Genomic DNA, 18263 nt, shown 5'->3' on the forward strand with positions numbered 1-18263 from the left:
CAGATACTTCACCTCAAGATATCACACTGCTGCTTGGGGAGGCGGGCCATTCTGAAAAAGCATTCATTGCCTAGGACCCAACTAAGAAGTCTTGCTCTCAGCAGGGTGCACGGCTTTCTTCCAAATGACTTCAGAAAATGATTGTTTTTTTTGTTGTGTTTTTTTTAACCAAGTTTCTTTCATTTTTATATTTTAATCGTTGACCTGGATTTAAAGCCCTGCATGGCAATCACACTAAATGTTCCAATAGTTTGGTTATAATGTAACCCATGATAAAACGTCTGAGTGAATGCTTGTGCAGTAAAAAAAAAACATATATATATATATGGACTAACTATGAGGCAGTGCAATAACCCTTTATTAAACTGAATCAGTTCCTTTTTATTGCAATCTTTCACATCGGTGTACACGTAGAAAAACAACAACGGCCTTACATCTGTAAAGCATACAGTTAAATGTGGCGTATGTTACACAACAGATTACACCATCTGTAAACGAGTCCACTTTAAGGTGATCATTTCTTACACGATTGATTGTGCAGACAAAAATAGCGTGAAAGGTTCCAGCTAAGAGGAAGAAGAGGATCAGTGTGGAAAACACATCGGAGTAAATGACTTCAATAAAGGGCGCATCAACTTAGAAACACAGATGGATACATACATTCATTTCAATTTTGTTCAAAGCATACTTGCTGCTGCAAGGTCATGTAATGTTCACAACCCAAAAGTACAGTAACAGGATTTCGGACATGGGAATAAAAAGATGCTGCGGGCAAACTAAAAATCAGGCGAAGGGTGTCCATATTTACATTTACCTGTGATCATGCTCGTGCGTGTGGGAAAAGGAACAGAATACGTTTAAAATAACAGAATGATGAGTTTAGTTATTTCTTCGGGGACTTGAATTCATGATTATGTCAAAAGCAGTACTTCCAAAACAGGGAACAAATAAAATGATGCCTCCGGTTGTTACATCGCTCATTTTGGCCTAAATTAGGGCATCCTTTTCTTTTTTGGTCAAAGTCGGCGTGTGTGCGCTGTTTAGTCTGTGTGGACACTTCTAAGAAATGGAAGGTATGCCCCTGACAATATTGCCCTTCCTCGCGTAACACTGGGTTTCAAATCTTAAGATCATTGAAGCATTCGAATGGTGCATGTGCGACTTTCTAACTAGGCACAGCAAAACAGAATGGGGGGGGCGGGGGGGGGGGTCAGCACATGACAGGTATGTTGTATTACTTACAACGTTGCTGAAGAGCGCTTTTGGCTGTACTACGTCTGTGAAGTGGTTTGGGAGTCATTCTGCCATAAAATGTACAATTCCTTATGTAGGGAAATATCGAGTTAGTGGGAAATTTGGTCTGCAAGTACTAAAATGCGCATCTGTAAATAAAGTGTGAAAAATGACTAACGTACTTGAGAACATCCTAGGTCACAACTTACCAGGAAATATTATGGTAACACTACGTTCTGGGGAAAAATCTAAATATTTCAATAAGCAAGCTTCCATATTTTTCCCGGAGAGTTAATTAGCTCGCATCGCTTTGAAGTACCAGTTTAAAATACGAAACAGAAAATAACAGGAATAGACCTGCAGCCTGGAACATAAATGTGAGTTGTACATGCATCTGAATAGAAAGGCAAGTGCCTGTCATCCACCGTCGAGTCAAGTAGGGGCCCGCGATGTATCCAAGACTTTGAAATTAACTTCATAAAATAAACAGGATTTCATACCGTATGGCAGTTTCCATGTCGAGTGCATCTGAACGCTAAGATAGAGGGGGCAAACATGCCACGACCTAAACATAGGGGAAGAACCACACTTTGCTAAATGAAAATCAAATACATTCCCAGTAGTTGTGAATATTTCAAATAACATATTCATCATTTCCATTTAGTTACAGGCCCCCTCCCCCAAAAGCAAGATCCTCCTTCAACCTCTCCCCAACTCACACAATCACGGTCTCAGCTGCATTGTGCTTACAGCCACCAACCGGTATTAATTAACATCGGATTGGCTAGGTCACCCCAGTGTGCAGTGATTGGTGCATTTCTTACCAACAGATTACATGATCATAGTACCTTAAAAAGTGAGCAAACCGAAATACTGTTTAGGATGCAAAAGGTAGCACGTCTTTAAATCCCTTTGAGCATCCTTCCCCGCTAGCCCAGGCAGGAAGACCGGATGAGTCGTGGCCATGTTCTGTGGCCTCACAGCTGTATGTATGGGGAGATGCAGACAGGTAACATGTCAAGTGCAGAGCGAAAAGGAGAACTGGCCCCCGCCCTACAATGCCACAGTGGGGTGGATTGGCTTTCCTAAATTTAATTTGGCAATAAAGTATACTTTCATAACCAGCAATGAAAGCCGCCCCAACCAATCCATGCAACGACTTCCGCATCAAATCTGAAGGCCGTGAGAAAATGTAAACTTTTATTGTAATAGAAGCAATGTAAGTCTGGCTTTGCAAGTGCTAACAATATGAAAAGAAATAACAGATTCCACACTGACCCAATTTATTTTTCATACAAAGTATGTGGTTATTAAAGTAAGGCAACTATTAAATAGCATGTATCCATATTTACTCTAAATACAAATGTAACCTCCCATGTTCTCAAATATAAGCATCTCCAAGTTGGCGGTTAATTTAAAACAGCAAAATAATAGGTCTCTGTGCATATGGCTATTTACATCATCTCTGCAATAACATATTTGGTAAGCTATACGGGATTGCTATTATGTGTTTTCAGCGTCTGACGACAAAACACTACATATCACCACACATGCATACACTTACTGGAAAACTCCAGCACAGAATGTTTTCTGTCATTTTAAGGCGATAAGAGAACTTTGACAAAGATGGACATTTAAAAAGGACACATAAGGCTGAAGTTAATTTGAACAGAATCTGCTGAAGTATGAGTCCTGGTAGTGTCCAAACTCCATTCCCTTTTTGCCAGTGTTATACCCAGGGTGGATGAGCGTGGGGATGAAACATGAACACCTCTTCAGTAGTGCCTTGATTTGGAGTGCTGAATAAGCCACTGTAATGTGATGTCTGAAATACAATTACACATCGTATTACATAGAGAAACAAAACACAACTGTACAGGTACATACTCTTAAAGACTTTATTCAGTTAACCTGTGTATAGGCTCAAGAAGGGCGTTTGGAGCCAGGACCCTTTCTATGATCTTAGCGTGAAACCCCAAAACGACCCTGTATATTGTACAAACTTAAACCAATGGGGTGAATATGCGCTGAACCTCCCTGCCCAAGACTTCCACCCCCCACGTCCAGGGTTAGGACAAACAATCGGTTTAAGAAGATATGAACAATGGGATGAAAATAGTTGGAGGATGACAATACCTTGCTCCTGCGTACATTGTCTATAGTCATTCTTTGAATGATGAGGGGGGTGGGGCCGGCTTGTAGTGGTAAACGTAATCCATTCAACAAAAAAGGACTTAAGGTTGCTCTTTCCAGTTACAGGATTATATATGACCCACATGTGATAATTTTACACTTCCTTCCCTACTACTCTAATTCTCAAGTTACAGGTAAGCAAAGCTGTTTGTATGTCCATTTAAAACACGATTACTATTACAGTAGCATGCACTTCATTAATATTTCTTTTCAATTGGTTTTGTAGATTTCCTTTCTCCACAAACATCGAAACATCTTATTATCTGTGCAGGTCATTTAATTTTTTAGTGTATTTATCTGTCCCCTGTCAATGTAAACGTCTGCCCCTTGTAATCAGACTTAAATAAGTTACGAACGCATCATCTCTTTCTGGAAGGCGTGCACTCTGATGCACCTACTGACCAACTGGAAGAGACGGTTTAGTCAATACCGCATCAGTCCTAAATTGTTAAACTCACTGCAGCAGCAGAACATTTTTCAGTTTTGCAGATAGTGCTAAATGAATACTTGTTAGCTCTGGGATCTTTGATGTGTTTTCCTGTCTTTTTTGCTTCTGACCTCTTGTTTTTGAAAGTGTGCTGCATTTCATTTTTTCTGGTTTCAGGAATATGGGCACTTTACCACTGCTGTCCAGTGCTAAAGTGCAAGTGCTCCCTGTGTAAAATGTTTCGGTAATTGGTTTTTCTATGATTGGCATATTTAGTTTACAAGTAAGTCCCTAGTAAATGCCCCAGGTGTAGCCAGAGCCTGTAAATAAAATGCTACTAGTGGGCCTGCAGCACTGATTGTGCCACCCACATCAGTAGCCCTGTAATCATGTCTCAGACCGGCCTCAGCCGTGTCTGTGGGCAGTTTTACACTGCCATGTCGACCTGGCAAGTGCACCCACCCGGCAGGCCCAAACCTTCTGTTTTACTACATGTAAGACACGCCTAAGGTAGGCCCAAGGTACCCCTATGGGCAGGGACGCAGTGTATTTGAAAGGTAGGACATGTACTGGTGTGTTTTACATGGTCTGATAGTGAAAAACGAAATTGCTGGTATTTCACCATTACATACAATTACATACTATTACATACAAGGGCTATATCTCTCCCATAGCTTGTCATTGGAGCTGCCATGTTACCTCTTACAATTGTAACTTCCAATTGGGAAGCGAAAGAGATTTGGAGTTTGGGGTCCCTGAACTCAAAATGTAAAGATATATATTTTAGTGAAGTTGTTTTTTAAATTGTGTGTTTGAAAATGCCACTTTTAGAAAGTGGGCATTTTCCTACTTTACCATTCTTTGCCCCTGCCTGCCTGAGGAATCCACGTCTGAGGGAGGGCGACAGTTGGGCTGTTTCTTCATTTACTCTAGACAGTCACACAAAGGGAGGTCCTCTCTGGACTGGAAACAAGCATTCTGTGACCGGTTTCAGGGTATTACCCCACTCATCAATCAGGCTAGCTTGACTCCAGTGGTATGGAGAGCACAGGACCCGCATATAGGCATACCCATCCCACTTGGGGTTACAAATGCCAGCCATATGCAAATAAAGCAATGGATCAGATCTTTGTGCCTCAGGGTGAATGTTTGAATTGTTAAGCCTTCTGTCTATCATTTGTTCCTTTTGTGGCCTTAAGCCAGAAGGGTATGCCCCAATATGGTTCCCGTGCTCACAGCACCACTAGATTCAAGCTAGCCTGGCTGATGACGAGTGATGGTCCCAGGATGCGGATTTCTGGTCCAGGAAGGACCTGGCTTGGCAGTTCGGGCTGGACTGTTCCCCTGAGAAGCAGAGTCAAGACTGATTTGCATATTGCTGGGTTCAAACTTGGCCGGCATGGTGAGCAAAAGAACAATGGATTAAACCTCGATCTTTGTGACAGGGTGAATGTTTGCATTGTTCAGCATTCCGTCCATCATTTGTTCCTGTTATTTTTTAGAAAGTTGGCATTTACCTGCCGAAGCCATTTGGTGCCGGCAGTCAGTCACTGGTCACATGACTGTTGTAGTTGGCAGTTGGGCTTTGTGTATTCCCCCTAGACAGCCACACACAATGGCAGCTTAGGTGTGACCGAATGGGATATCACTGACAGGATGAAAGGGAGAAGCTGGGGCCAGCCTTACTTACACTTGAATAGGCTGTGTCCTGTCTTCACACAAAGGGCTGCATACCACATGTAGTTAGCCTGGAGGCAGGGCAGGTAAAAAAGGGCATCTGTGCGCTTCAAAGGCATGTCTCTATAGGTTTCTCCAAACTTCAAAGGCACAACTGTGTATAAAAAAAGAACTCAGACACCAACACTTCAGTACATTTCTGGACCTGCGGCTACTCGGACAGAAAGAAGGACGGCTGTGCTGCTGAAAGGACTGCCACTTTGCTTGCCTCCTGCTTTGCTGTGCTGACCAGCTGCCTGCTGCCCTCTTGACCGGGTAAGGACCGGACCAGCATCGCTTGAACCCAGAGTAACTCCCAGGGCTAATTGGCTGGCCTCTTGATCTGAAGCCTCAGGGACATAACAGGCTTCCAACATACTTGCCTCTAAATTCTGCCATCTTTGAGTCTACCTCGCCAAGTGGTGCTACCCCAGTCCTGGATCCTTGAAAGTGGGCCTAAGGTCTAACCAGCGGTACCGACAGATCCTCTCTGCTGAGTGGCGCATCCCCTAGCAGAACTAACGCATTTCCTTTCCTGCGCAGCTCATCCTTGCGCAGAACTGATGCATTGCAGCTGCTGCGTGGATTGGGCCCAGCGCAGAAGGCCTGCATCACCCTCACAGTCCTCAAAATCGATGCATCGCTGACGGTGCGGTGCATCTCCAGCCGAGGTCCTCACATTGCTCATCAAACGACGCCGGCCTCCACATCACAGCCTCGCAGCTATTTTGAACCGACGTATCACCAGCTGTGCATCACATTTTCGACACCTGCACTTTGCACGCAAACCCCGTTGATGGTATCTTCGATGATGACGCAAAAGGACCTCACACCGCATCCTCGCTGCATCTTAGAACAGACGCATCGCTTCGGCTGGGTAGCGCTTCTTCGACTCGGATCCACGCAGTGCTCCGCAAACAGGATTTAAGGTACTGTGTTCAGCAAGTCTAACTAGGTCCCTGTAGCTGGCCCATGCTCCATTGCGGTCAGCTTGAACTTGTGACTTAATCCCAGGCTGGCACGGCCAGATATCCCTTGATGGCGCTTTGTGCTTTCTGGCTCCATTTCAACTGAAAAGCACAGGTTAATTTGGGGTTTGCTTGCGCCTTACCCTGACTATGACTGTGGTTGCTGCTTGACCAATGCTCACACCACAGGCAACCAGTAACCTAATTTCTAACAAAGATACTAAAACATACACTGTGGCTAGAAAAAAACTGCTTCAACTGATTAATTCGGACTAAAAGTCCCAGCCAAATGTCTGATATTCTAGTGGATCAAGCTCTCTCACTCAAAACACAAATTACAGCATAACATAAAAGTACAAACAAAAGAACACTAGGATATTTTATTGTCATTAAAACGAAAAGCAGAGGCCACTTTCAGATCCATACTGAAAAAAGCAATGACAAACTCATCAATTGAACATATAAAATGATAGGTCACTAAACACTTAAATAATGATAATGTTATGCATTTTATGTACAACTTCTTGAAATAACTACATTTGGAAATACTATCAAATGCTAAAACTAACAGCATCACATTTTCTCGATATTGTACAGCATTACAAAGACTTGCATGCTATCTTTTATGCATCTTGACATGTGCTTGATACAGAAGGCCACCGCTAATTCATCCATGCATTTAGTTAAAAGAAAAATCAATGACTTAAAATAAATCAGTTTTTCAAGTAAATCCATAGGATATTTCAAGGCTTTAACTCTGGCATAAAGGGTGATTCAGTATCATAAGACTTTTTTTTTATTTTTCAAAACCTTTATTGAAAATTATGGCAGGTTACATTTTATCACTCCATCAATTAATATAATAATGGTTCTACTTACAGATGGAATCAAAACTACAGAGTAATTGACAGTTAAGAGCGATCATAGTATTACAATTTAACTTAGGAGCTGTGTTCATTGCACTAAAGAGGGGCGTGGGTGGTCAGTCAGGTAGTGAGGTTTGAGTCTACGGGGTCATCGCTGGCAATCTGAGTGTCAGTGGTAGGGGGGTCCATTGCAGGTTAGTCCGGGGTGGCCAATCAGTGGAGGTAGGAAATAAGAGGGCCCCAAATGTCTGGAGGTCTGCTTGCCGCTGGCATCAAATCCCAGAATTCGCCTAGGAGTGACTGGCATGGGCTGCGTCGTCCAAACAGCATCTGACCTGAGGTGCTGGTTTACAACCCCAGTGAATGGCCATCTGGTGCTTGGCAAGCAAGAGGAGCATTGTGGTCAGTTTTCAGGTTAGCATCTGAAATATATTTAACATGACCCAGGATGCATAGTAGGGGATCATGGGCAATGCGCTCAAGTATGATTTTGCTCATTACGGTGCACACCTCCAGCCAGAACATGGAAACTCTGGGACACAACCAGGCCAGGGGCCGAGCAACACGCGCAGCTGTCACTGTCCATCAGGCCCATCTTGTATGGGTGCGGTAGAGTCTGTTTAGACATTTAAAATAAATTAGCCACAGGCAATAGTTGGGGGAGAGGTGCTTAATTTGGTTGCAGCAGTATTGCCACTGCTCAGGGGAAGAGGTCTCTTTCCAGGTCTGCACCCCATGCGTTACGGGCGCGCTCAGTGTTTTTGGAGGAAGCAGCTAGTGTTAGAGCGTGTAGCCTCGCGACTAATGTTCGCGGAGAGCTGGAAGAGTGAACATATTCAAGCGAGGCGCTGGGGGGCAAGTGGAAAAGTGGGTGTATCACTTCTACATGTTGCTCTGATCTGGTAATAGAGTAGCTTGTCGAGTGGAGCAGTGTTATCGGGAAGTGTGAAGAAATGATTGTTGGGGTAAATGTCTGCAATGGTCTGAATACCCAGGTTAGCGGCGCAGCAAGACATACCTGCTGTCTGCAGCGGGGGGAATGACAGGTTGCTGGCAAGTTGTATAGATGGCGCATAGAGCGCACCTGCACTAGTATATCTATGCAGCCCATCCCAGGCCCAGCGTATGCACTTGGCCGTGTCAATATCACCTCGGGGGACCTTGTGCGGTAAACATAGTGCAGTCTGAAGTGGCCACTGAGAGGGTAGATCCACCTCGACCGCCACATGAGGCTGGAAAGGTGTTGGATGAATCCAGAAATGTAGAAAGTTGGCTTGGGCGCACAGCTCGTAGAGTTTGAAATCAGGGGCCCTCATACCGCCCCGACCAAGGGTAGTGCTAGTATGTCGTAAGCGATTCTGGGCTGGTGCCCAGCCCAAATCAGTGTGATAATGCTGGAGCATAATTTTGGGAAGAATTGCGACATGACAGGAATGGGTATATTTAAAAAGAGATGTAGGACTTTGGGGAACACAACCATTTTAGCAATGGCGATGCGCCAGGCTAGAGATAGGGGGAGTTTTACCACACGCGTATCTTGGTCTCAAGCCAGTCCTTTGTCCTGGCAAAATTAGACCTCCACAGTCCATCCACATCGCTGCTTAACCAGATGCCCAGGTACCTGGTGGGGCCGGACAGCAAATTAAATGGGTAGTCTGCAGTGAAAGGCTTAGTAGCATCAGTGAGTGGGAAAAGAATGGATTTGCTCCAGCTGACCTGGACTCAGGAGAGACAGGCGAAGCGGACAACCTCCCTGGCATGGGCGCAAGATTCTCCTGAGGCTCACAGATAGATATTATGACGTTGTCCGTGTACATTGAAGGTGGGTATGAAGCCCAAAAGCGAAAGCAAATGACATGGGGGAGAAGGGGCAACCCTGCCTGGTGAACCTTCAGATGGTATAGGGTTCGTAATCTGTCCATTTATCCTGATGCATGCTATCGGGAGTGTGTATAGTAATTGGATCTTGAGCACGAAGTTTGGACTGAAGCCCAATCGAGGAAGGAGATAAAAAAAGAAAAGGCCACTCTAGAGTGTCAAAAGCCTTAATGGCGTCCAAAAGGGTGGCCACGGCCAGTAGGGTGGGATTAATCTAGTGAAGGACTGAGAAGATATAACGCAGATTGTGCGAGGTAGCACGCCCCGGAATAAATCCTAACTGGTCAGGGCGAGCAATTAGAGGAATGAGCGGGAGGAGAAGGTTGGCCAGCAATTTAACGTACATTTTGTAATCAGTATTTATTAGTGATAGAGGGTGGTATGAGTCGCAACTCTCGTGGGGTTTGCCCGGCTTCAAGAGAAGGGTGAGCATGGCCTCATGGAGAGATGAGGGGAATCTGACAGATTCAAGAGATTCATTATGCATTTCAGCCAGCTGTGGGTCAAGAAGGGGTGTGTGTTCCTTATAAAATGCAGGGGTGAGCCCGTCTGAACAGGGGGTCTTTGTCACCCGGGAGTCCTGTAATAACTAGTGATTTCCTCATGAGTAAATGGTTTGTCCAGGTATCCGTTACCAAGCCACAACTGTTCTACTGAGTCAAAGTATTGGTCCATAATCTCCCACGGGGCAGCAGTTCCAGCAGTATATAGTCTGGAATAAAAGGCAGAAATCCTAGCATTAATGTCAGTGGGAGGGGTACTCCTCCCCGCGGCCTCGTTGCTTAGTGCTGTAATATAAGAAGAGTCATGTGGCTGCTGGAGGAGATTTGCCAGGGTCCTGCCGGGTCGAAAACCCTTGCCATAATGTTGAGCGCAGGCTTCTCTACCATGGAATGGGACCTTTTTATCATCGTCCTCGTGGAAGCCAGTAAGCTTGGCTCTGATAGAGGCAAGTGCGGCAGGGCTGGGGTCTTGGATTGTTTAAGGTCTAGAGCTTTAATATCTTTTTCCAGATGCTAGTGGGTGCCCTTGATAGACTTCAACACCCCAGATTGTTTGGCAATACATTCCCCCTACATCACGACCTTGAAGGCCTCCTAGAGGGTTGAGGGCGACTCGACAGAGCCCGCATTGTGCTCAAAATAGGCAATGATGGAACCGCGGATGTGCTTGCAGAAGGCAGCATCGCGAAGGGCATTAGGAGGGAGGTACTATGCAAACATGCGGTGGAGTGTGAGTGGAAGCCGCAAACATAGGGGCACAGGGGCATGGTAGGACAAAGTGCAGGCTATGTGGTCCACGGAAGTGGTCCAAGAAGAAAAAATCATGGGTAGTGATCCAGAGGTTGAGGCGGGACCAGGACCCACGCGAGCCAGCTACGCAGGTTCCCTTGCACTTGCCAGGGTGTGCATGCCGTCAGGCGCCCACTAGGGAGCAGTCAGCCATAACTGAGTGGAGGAGGGTAGTGGCCTGTGGGTGGTGGATGCGGACTCCCGAGTGATCTAGTGCCTGCGAGGGTGCTATGTTAAAGTTGCCCCCTCCAAATCAGGGAATGAGGCTCCAGAGAGGATAGGAGTTGCCAGACGTGTGTGAAGAAGTCGGGGTTGTCAGTATTAGGGCTATAGAGGGCTGCTAATATCAGCAGCTGATTGAAATGTAGGCCCGCAAGGATCACATAGCCTGTGTCAATGACGGTGTGGGTGCCATGCCAAGGAAGGCCTCACCATAAGAGGATGGAGACGCCGCATGAATAGTTGGAGTAGAATGTGGTATAGGATTCACCCCAGCATAGAGATTGTAGCCTAGATTAAGAAGCAGGAAGGAGGTGTGTCTCCTGAAGAAAACAAACTCCAACTTTGTGTCTGATAGCAGTGAATGCTTAAGGCTTGCCTTACGATGGTCATTTAGACCCCTAATATTCCAGTTCCAAAATGGGGTGTCAGTCATGTGGCAAATGAGAGACGGTAAGTGCCGTAGTCTCTGTGGTCCATGGAGAAAGTAATTGCATTAAGGTACAATCCATAGTGGAATGCAAACACAGTTACATGCCGAAATCAGAACAGAACTAAGAACAATGCAAGCCTCATGCAGGAGGCACCAGTTACGGAATCCTTCAAGAAAAACAACCCACCCTCCACCTACTCCAAAGCAACAATTAGGTTGAGCACTTGAACCCCCCCCCCCCCTCCCAGGGAACCCAAGCTTGGAGAATTAGATACAGGAATGGGAATCATCCCAGCGGCGTGGGTGGGCCGAGCTATTGCCCCTTGCAGAGTATGCAGGGTGGCTGAGCATGGTATAACTCAGAGGGAGGCGACTTAAAGGTTAAAGATTGCGATCACAGGAATGTTTTTTTATTGCCAACAGAACGAGCAAGATGTGTCAACTGACCCAGGGACCACTATCCCTGAAGTGCAGCGCATGACCGCCCATTGAGGGTCACCATGGCATACAAAGATTACAAGTTTTTATGTGCAATAAGAGAAAGTATGAGACATTAAATCAAATACAGCGTGTTGGGAGAACGACATGCAACATGATTAGCAATGATACAGAACCGGGAATGGAGGGCTAAGTCATTGTCACTTGTGCAGCAGTCTCCAGAATCAGGGCGGCAGCTTCGTGGTGCGGATTTCTGCAGTTGTTTCGCGAAGATGAGGGCAGCCTTCAGGTCGGTGAAGAATTTAGGTTTCTCCCCAAAGTTGAAGTGGAGTTTGGAGGAGTAGAGCATCGCGTACATGATGTAGAGCTGTTGCAGGAGACACTTGGCAGGGAGAAAATCCCTGCAGGCCACCTGGACGGACAGGGTGAAGTCGGTCTAGAATGACGGCGTGTCTCCCTGATGGTTGATCTCGCCCAGCTCCTGGGCTCTGTGCAGAATGGATTCACGGTCCTGGTAGTTCAACAAGCGGGTGATGATGGGCCACGCCGGGGCCCTGGGGAAGGAGGGGGTCCGAGGGCCAAGTGATCTGTGCACCCGTTCGACAATGAAATGGGTGGACAGGACCGAACCGAAAAGCTTGCAGAGCAGGGTCTAGAGATAATCCTCCATTTTTCTGGTCGCAGTGGATTCCGGCAGGCCAACGACCAGAATATGTTCCTTCGGGAGCGAGCCTTTAAGTCCTCGTTCTTAGAGCATATAACTTCAAGGATTTTGTCCATTTTAAGGAGCTTCTGCGCTCCGGCGTCTTCAGCATCCGAGACTCTCACCTCTAACTGGAGCCAGGTGCAGAGAAGGCCACAGGCGTAGGGCGATGATGACGCAGGTAATATTGCCACAGGTATTCCCAGCAGCATGGCACAGCCGGACACAACCAATGACTCAGCGGAGCCGCAGGAGTGAGATCAGGCATGGGACACTGGAGTGACCCACCACCAGCGCGGTCCCATGCACAGTGGGACCAGGCCTTAAGAGGGAGGAAGTCCCCAGGCACAGCCCCCCCCACCCCCCCGTCCAGGCGGGCCGGGACAGCAGTCAGTGGTGGGCCAAGGGCAGGCAGCAGCACAACTCCAGCGCAGGGCAGGTCGAGGAGAGAGGCAGGATGCTACAGTAGAAACAGGCCGCCGAGTCCGGAGGCGCAGTCGGTGCCCACGCCGCAGCGGTGTAGAAGAGAAGGCCATTGCGCACAGCAACCTTACTTGGGCGGAGTGCTGTGAGTCCAGTGAGGCCACAGCTAGAATCAGCAACCCTCACGCTAGCAGTATCCAGAGGCAGCAGGCCGGATTGGTAGGTCTTTCAGGATCTCAGCAGGTGCAGGACCGGTGACAGCCCGCACGCACCCGGCCCAATGGCTGCAGTCCAGCTACCAAAGAGGGACACCCTCGTCCCGGCACAGAACAGCCCCAGCAGGTCACCACACCGGTCCCGGTAGGGAACCGCACAGGGCGGACAGCCCCTTCAATCACAGCATGAAAGCGTCCCAGCAGTAGGGATGGGCAGGCACAGGCCCTCAGACGCCGCAAGATGGATGGGCAGCTGGCTAGGCCACAGTGCGGCGGTCCCCCCCGGTGTCGTCTCTCCGTGGCATTCCCGGTGTCTCAGCAAAAGAGCACGGTCTCTGGAAGCATTTTGGTGTCTCAATGCCTCCTGCTGATGATGGATTCGGCAGGATTAGGCGGCTCGGCCAGCAGAGCTCGCTCAGCGCGCGACCATCTTGCTGCTGGCGAGACCACGCCCCCACATCATAAGACATTTTTGCTAGTAAACCTCTCATTACGGTCCAGCACTTATTGGATTCAGTGAACCCATGCTGAGTCATTAATGAAAGCCAGGGCATGCGGCCTAAGCATTTTCAATGATTTGAACTGTAAAACAATAATTTTGGAAAAGGTCTATAGCCGAGTAAACAAGGATAATAAAAAGAAAACCGGATACCCTACACTGGTTGAACTGTAAAACAATACATAAAAATACAGCCACACCCATTCTTCGAATAAATACACCAATAATGTAATATTTTATTTAATTCACAAATATGACTAACATTTTAATTTCAATGGGAAGGTTGGAACTTTTCTACACCCAATTTAGACCACTGATTGTCCATACTATATTCTATTTGAAACATGCTTCCACGAATCAATCGGAAATATGCTAATTTCATTTGTAACCATCAATGTTTAAATTCGGTCACATTTATAGAACAATTTAAAATTTTCAATTGTTATTGGTTTTTGTTTACAGTTTCTTAATTTGTTGATATTATCTAATTTTCCAAGTAGTTGCGGACCAACTGAGTAGGCTCCACAGGTTATCAACCACTGGCCTAGAGAAACCTTTCAATATTGGCAGCCCAAGCCACATGTAATCTCCTGATAATGAGTCTGGGAAGAGATTTGGCAAGAGTGGGAAACTATAAAAGTATTTTTTGCAGATCCTATCCTAGAAGAGAAAAGTCTGAAAAAATGTACATAGAATCAGTGTTATTAAAGTACTGCCTGGTACCTAAAAGGAAAAAAAAAACCTCTCGTCACAAAACTGAAGCTGCAGGAAACTGTGTCAAGTTAGTTTTTAGCAGAAGGCTAAACGTGATTAAGGAACAACTCAGACTGCCATGAATAACAAACGTTATCCAAGAAGAATTAATCACAAAAAATACCGAAAAAGCCCAGTCACACAAATACAAATAAGTTCGCCAGCAGCTTATTTTTTAAGCACATCTGGTACTGACTCTATTGTTTTAAACCTACTTCCTTTGGGAAATGGCCTATACACCACACTAATGCGAATGAGAATGAGATTTTTTCACTCACTGAAGCAACTTTAAAAAGCTTTGATTCACCCCACATATTTTACCCTTCTATTGCTATGCAGAGCAACCCAATTAGTTATCTTCTTATACGTTCATTCATTGACGAACACCTCCCTTAGTAAGGAATGTTTCGATCACAGATTACTGAACAAGTCTTGGTAATATCAAGAGTATCCGGTTAATTCCCTGACCTCATGAACTATAAAGCCCTTATTTTTTCTTTCACGAGAAAGACTTCTGAAGATTTGACAAAACATTCATAAGGCATAACCTCTCAGGGCAACAAGCATTTTTGGAATAACTCGCCAAGGTGTGCTGTTTTATGTTTTACTGCCCTTTTAAAATTTGGCACCTAGGTTCCTTATACCTACTGATATTGTTGAGTGCCCTAATGATTGCCTTCCTTTGAGCAGTTCAGCTGCTGGCAATCTCCAGTGACAAGGATTCATCTTCGGTTTGCTGCCCAACTCTCTTACAACTGATAACCAAGAAAATGTACCAGGTGCCAAGTCAACACTGGTTCGTAGAAGTTGCTCTTTTAACCACAACCCCGCATAAACTCTAGAGTCCGCATAAATTGAAGGATTAGTGAGGAAACAAAAGCAACTTTTTCCGACTCCTGAGACTGTTCTTTCTGTGCAAAGTAGTGAGTGAGTGAGTTAGATGATGTGGCAATTGGGACTTGAATCAAAATCATTGTGTATTAAGAAATCTAAGGTTTGTATTATTTGAATCGAATTTCGGCCTTTTGTTGTAGTTCTACTCTCTATTGCTGTTGTGTATTCCATTAACTGGGCAAGCTCTAGGTTAGAAACCTTTCTTGAGGTTCAGTGTTCACTACTGTACAGCCACAGGTACATATGTTGAGGTAGGTACACCGGCCGCTTGCAGTGGCAGTGGGGAGCGGCAGATGCTCCAAACGGAGTCCGTTTCACTGGGGGTTTAGGTTCATTATTTAGAAACAGTTTTGTAAAGCCTTACACGGTCTATTGACAGCATGGGCAGATTTAGCTACGAACAAATGTATTTTTCATAGGTAAAAGATTGTGTATAAATTATTCAAGTAGTGTTACAATGGGCTTGCACAATGAATGTGCAGGCTTCATCGGAAAAAGCAATCGGTTAGAACGTTTACTTGCAATGGAAACCTGGAAAAAAAGACCCGTTAGCCACTACCGCAAATTTTAATGCAACATCAGGAATGTTTCTGCCTTCATCATATTTTTCTCCACAAAGCAAATTTAGTTCCTCATCAATTTGGATAAAAGAATGAAGTGACATGCCACGACAATTAACTGTATCTGTAACACTGTTCAGCCTTCACCATTGTAGATTAAAATGCTGGATTCAACTGCACAACAACTATATTGCTTTTTTCCGTTATCACCCTTTATTAAGGGCAGAAAGGACGTGCATCAGCGTGTCTGCTTATAACCATTAATGTCCACTGAGTTGTAAGACTCGAGACTTCTCCTACTGGTAGCATAATGACAAAAGGAGACAACAGAGCCGTAAACGATAAATGAAATACTTAAATTCTAGGCATTTACTGGAAACACAGCAGAAACTCCCCATCCCTCCTGAACTGGAGCTATTATTGAGAAGATCATGAAATAAAGCACACCCTAAGCGTGAGCAAGAAGCAAAGTCACATGAAAAGGATGAGACAGGATCATTTCTTACGAGCAAGGGAGGGAATAATTAACATTTTAATAATCCAAAAGGAGAATGCGTACTGCAACATTATACCTACCTATGTTGTCTTTCTCTTTACATGAAATAGAATAGCAGCAGATTTCCCGATCTTGAATCGCTGAAAGGTTTCTAGATAACAAAAAAAAAAGTTAATTTGATCAGTAATAATTTGTGTTTCAAAATGTACCATCTTAGAAACATAGTATGTTGCTGTTTTTTGTATCAGGCATACATACTACTGATTGCACTCACGAATAATGCTATAATGGGAAGCGGAGGCTCGTGTCCCTTAAAAATGCTGGGCCACAAACAAAGAAAAAAAAAGCTGCTGACCTGATGCTTGGCGCTCTTCTCCTCCCTGCTCTTCTCCTCCTCTGGCCACAGGCTCCCAGACTCTCCTGCGGCCAATCGCAACGCTGCTCTCACCAGGAGAGCAACGTCTGGATTGGACGGAGCGCACTGGTTTTGCGCTCCATGGGGAGCTGGGAGCCTGTGCCTGCTCATTTCTCCACACAGCAAGCCAGCTGGGTTGAAGAGATGTTGGTGTCCATGACTGTTTGGTTGCCCTAAGACGGCAGGCCAAACCGTCATGTGCACTGACACCAGTGCTCAGCACTCCTCCTCCTCCTCAAGTGCTGTGGCCCCGTCCACAAGACTCGGACAGGCAAAAAATAAAATCATTAAATAAATTGTGTCTGCCTCCGCGGGCAATGCTCCTACACCATAGTGGAGGAGCCGTCGCTGGGAATCTGTCCATTACAAAGACTACAGAAAGGACCCAGCAGTAATCAAGGATGTCTGTACGCATAACCTGCATTACGTTGTAACCTAGACCAAAGGACAGTGTCTGGACATTTTGTGAACTAGAACTGGAAAAGATGTAACTATCGAAAAAATACAGTACAGCGCCCGGCTATGAGCAATTTCACATGAAACCAGTTTCAATCTCCAAACAAACGATAGATACTAAAGAATGATCTGTTTTTATAGGTAGCCAATCTCAAAAAATCACAAGAGTAAATATAGCACTGAGAAAACTTACCGCTCAAAACACAAAAAACTGAGCACACAGTTTAAGGTTTTCAATTTTTTCTTCTTTTAGTTAATTCAGAGTGCTGTAGATGTAACTCAAGATTCAATTGGAAAGCAGTGAGAGAACAGTTCTCTTTTCTGGCAGTTCCAGAAAAGAAATAATTCCATGTGTTCCACAGCTGCAAACCAGTACTCCCCAATGCCTGCCCTCCATCTTTGGTCGGACTGAATGCTCTACGATTAATTACGTGTACAGGTACATATTACAGGATCATGTGAGGTATATGATGAGCTGAAAGTGTTTCTAGGTACGTTTACCCCTGGACTCAACAGGTCTTGCGGACTTGACTCCAGAATCTACTAGAAGCCAAAGTACGACTTGGTGAGTTTGTGTGTTCATGCTGCGTCAAACTCAGCCAAAGTATGGCCACCTAGTTTCAGTGTCTTTGCAGCATGGCAGTGAGGCTCTCAGGGAATGCAGTATACATGATATTGTTATTCAGCTGGTGGTCTGATTTTTGTCATCCGCAGTTGAGGTCTAACAGTAGAAGCTAATGTTTCATCAAGAGGCAACAAGAGTTATACGATTTTATGAGGAAGTATTCAATGCCTCTTGCAGGTATGAATTTGGGCTTGGTGTCATGCCGGAATGGCCAAGTCATTTTAAAACTAACTAGTGGTTTCATTTGAGACAATCCTGCTGGCGAAAGTGGGTTTAAGAGGTTAGAAAAAGGAGTGTGGGTATACAGGACCTTTCGGTCACCTGTTTTCCTAAATAAAGGTGTGGAAATGGTAAATAGCAGGAGGGTTCAACGCACTCCAAGAATAAAGGAGGGTTTAATATTGAATGGTGGACTTGCTTCAGACTCAACTAAGTATTGTCCAGTCGACAAGGAAGTACTTTAATAGCACACAAAACATAATACTACACAGTGCAATTAGGCGTTTCAGTTACAGTGTTACAATTCGGTTTGTGATCTTCAGTTTGGTGTTACACCTCTTT

General features: G+C 45.3%; 1 protein-coding gene across 1 annotated transcript in view; it reads right to left on the bottom strand.

The window, feature by feature from the left end:
• Positions 1 to 340: 340 nt before the first annotated feature.
• Positions 341 to 18263, bottom strand: part of LOC147750729 (ADP-ribosylation factor-like protein 8B-A) — a 221725-nt gene continuing 203802 nt past the window's right edge. Inside the window, exons 6-7 of the mRNA XM_086967418.1 lie at positions 16287 to 16357; positions 341 to 3058 (exon numbers count right to left, since the gene is read on the bottom strand). Coding sequence (XP_086823544.1) covers positions 3009 to 3058; positions 16287 to 16357 — 121 coding nt within the window. The 3' untranslated portion in view covers positions 341 to 3008. The remainder of the gene's footprint in view (positions 3059 to 16286; positions 16358 to 18263) is intronic.

This window comes from Lissotriton vulgaris, chromosome 1_1, assembly GCF_964263255.1.
Source record: "Lissotriton vulgaris chromosome 1_1, aLisVul1.2, whole genome shotgun sequence".
Taxonomy (NCBI): domain Eukaryota; kingdom Metazoa; phylum Chordata; class Amphibia; order Caudata; family Salamandridae; genus Lissotriton; species Lissotriton vulgaris.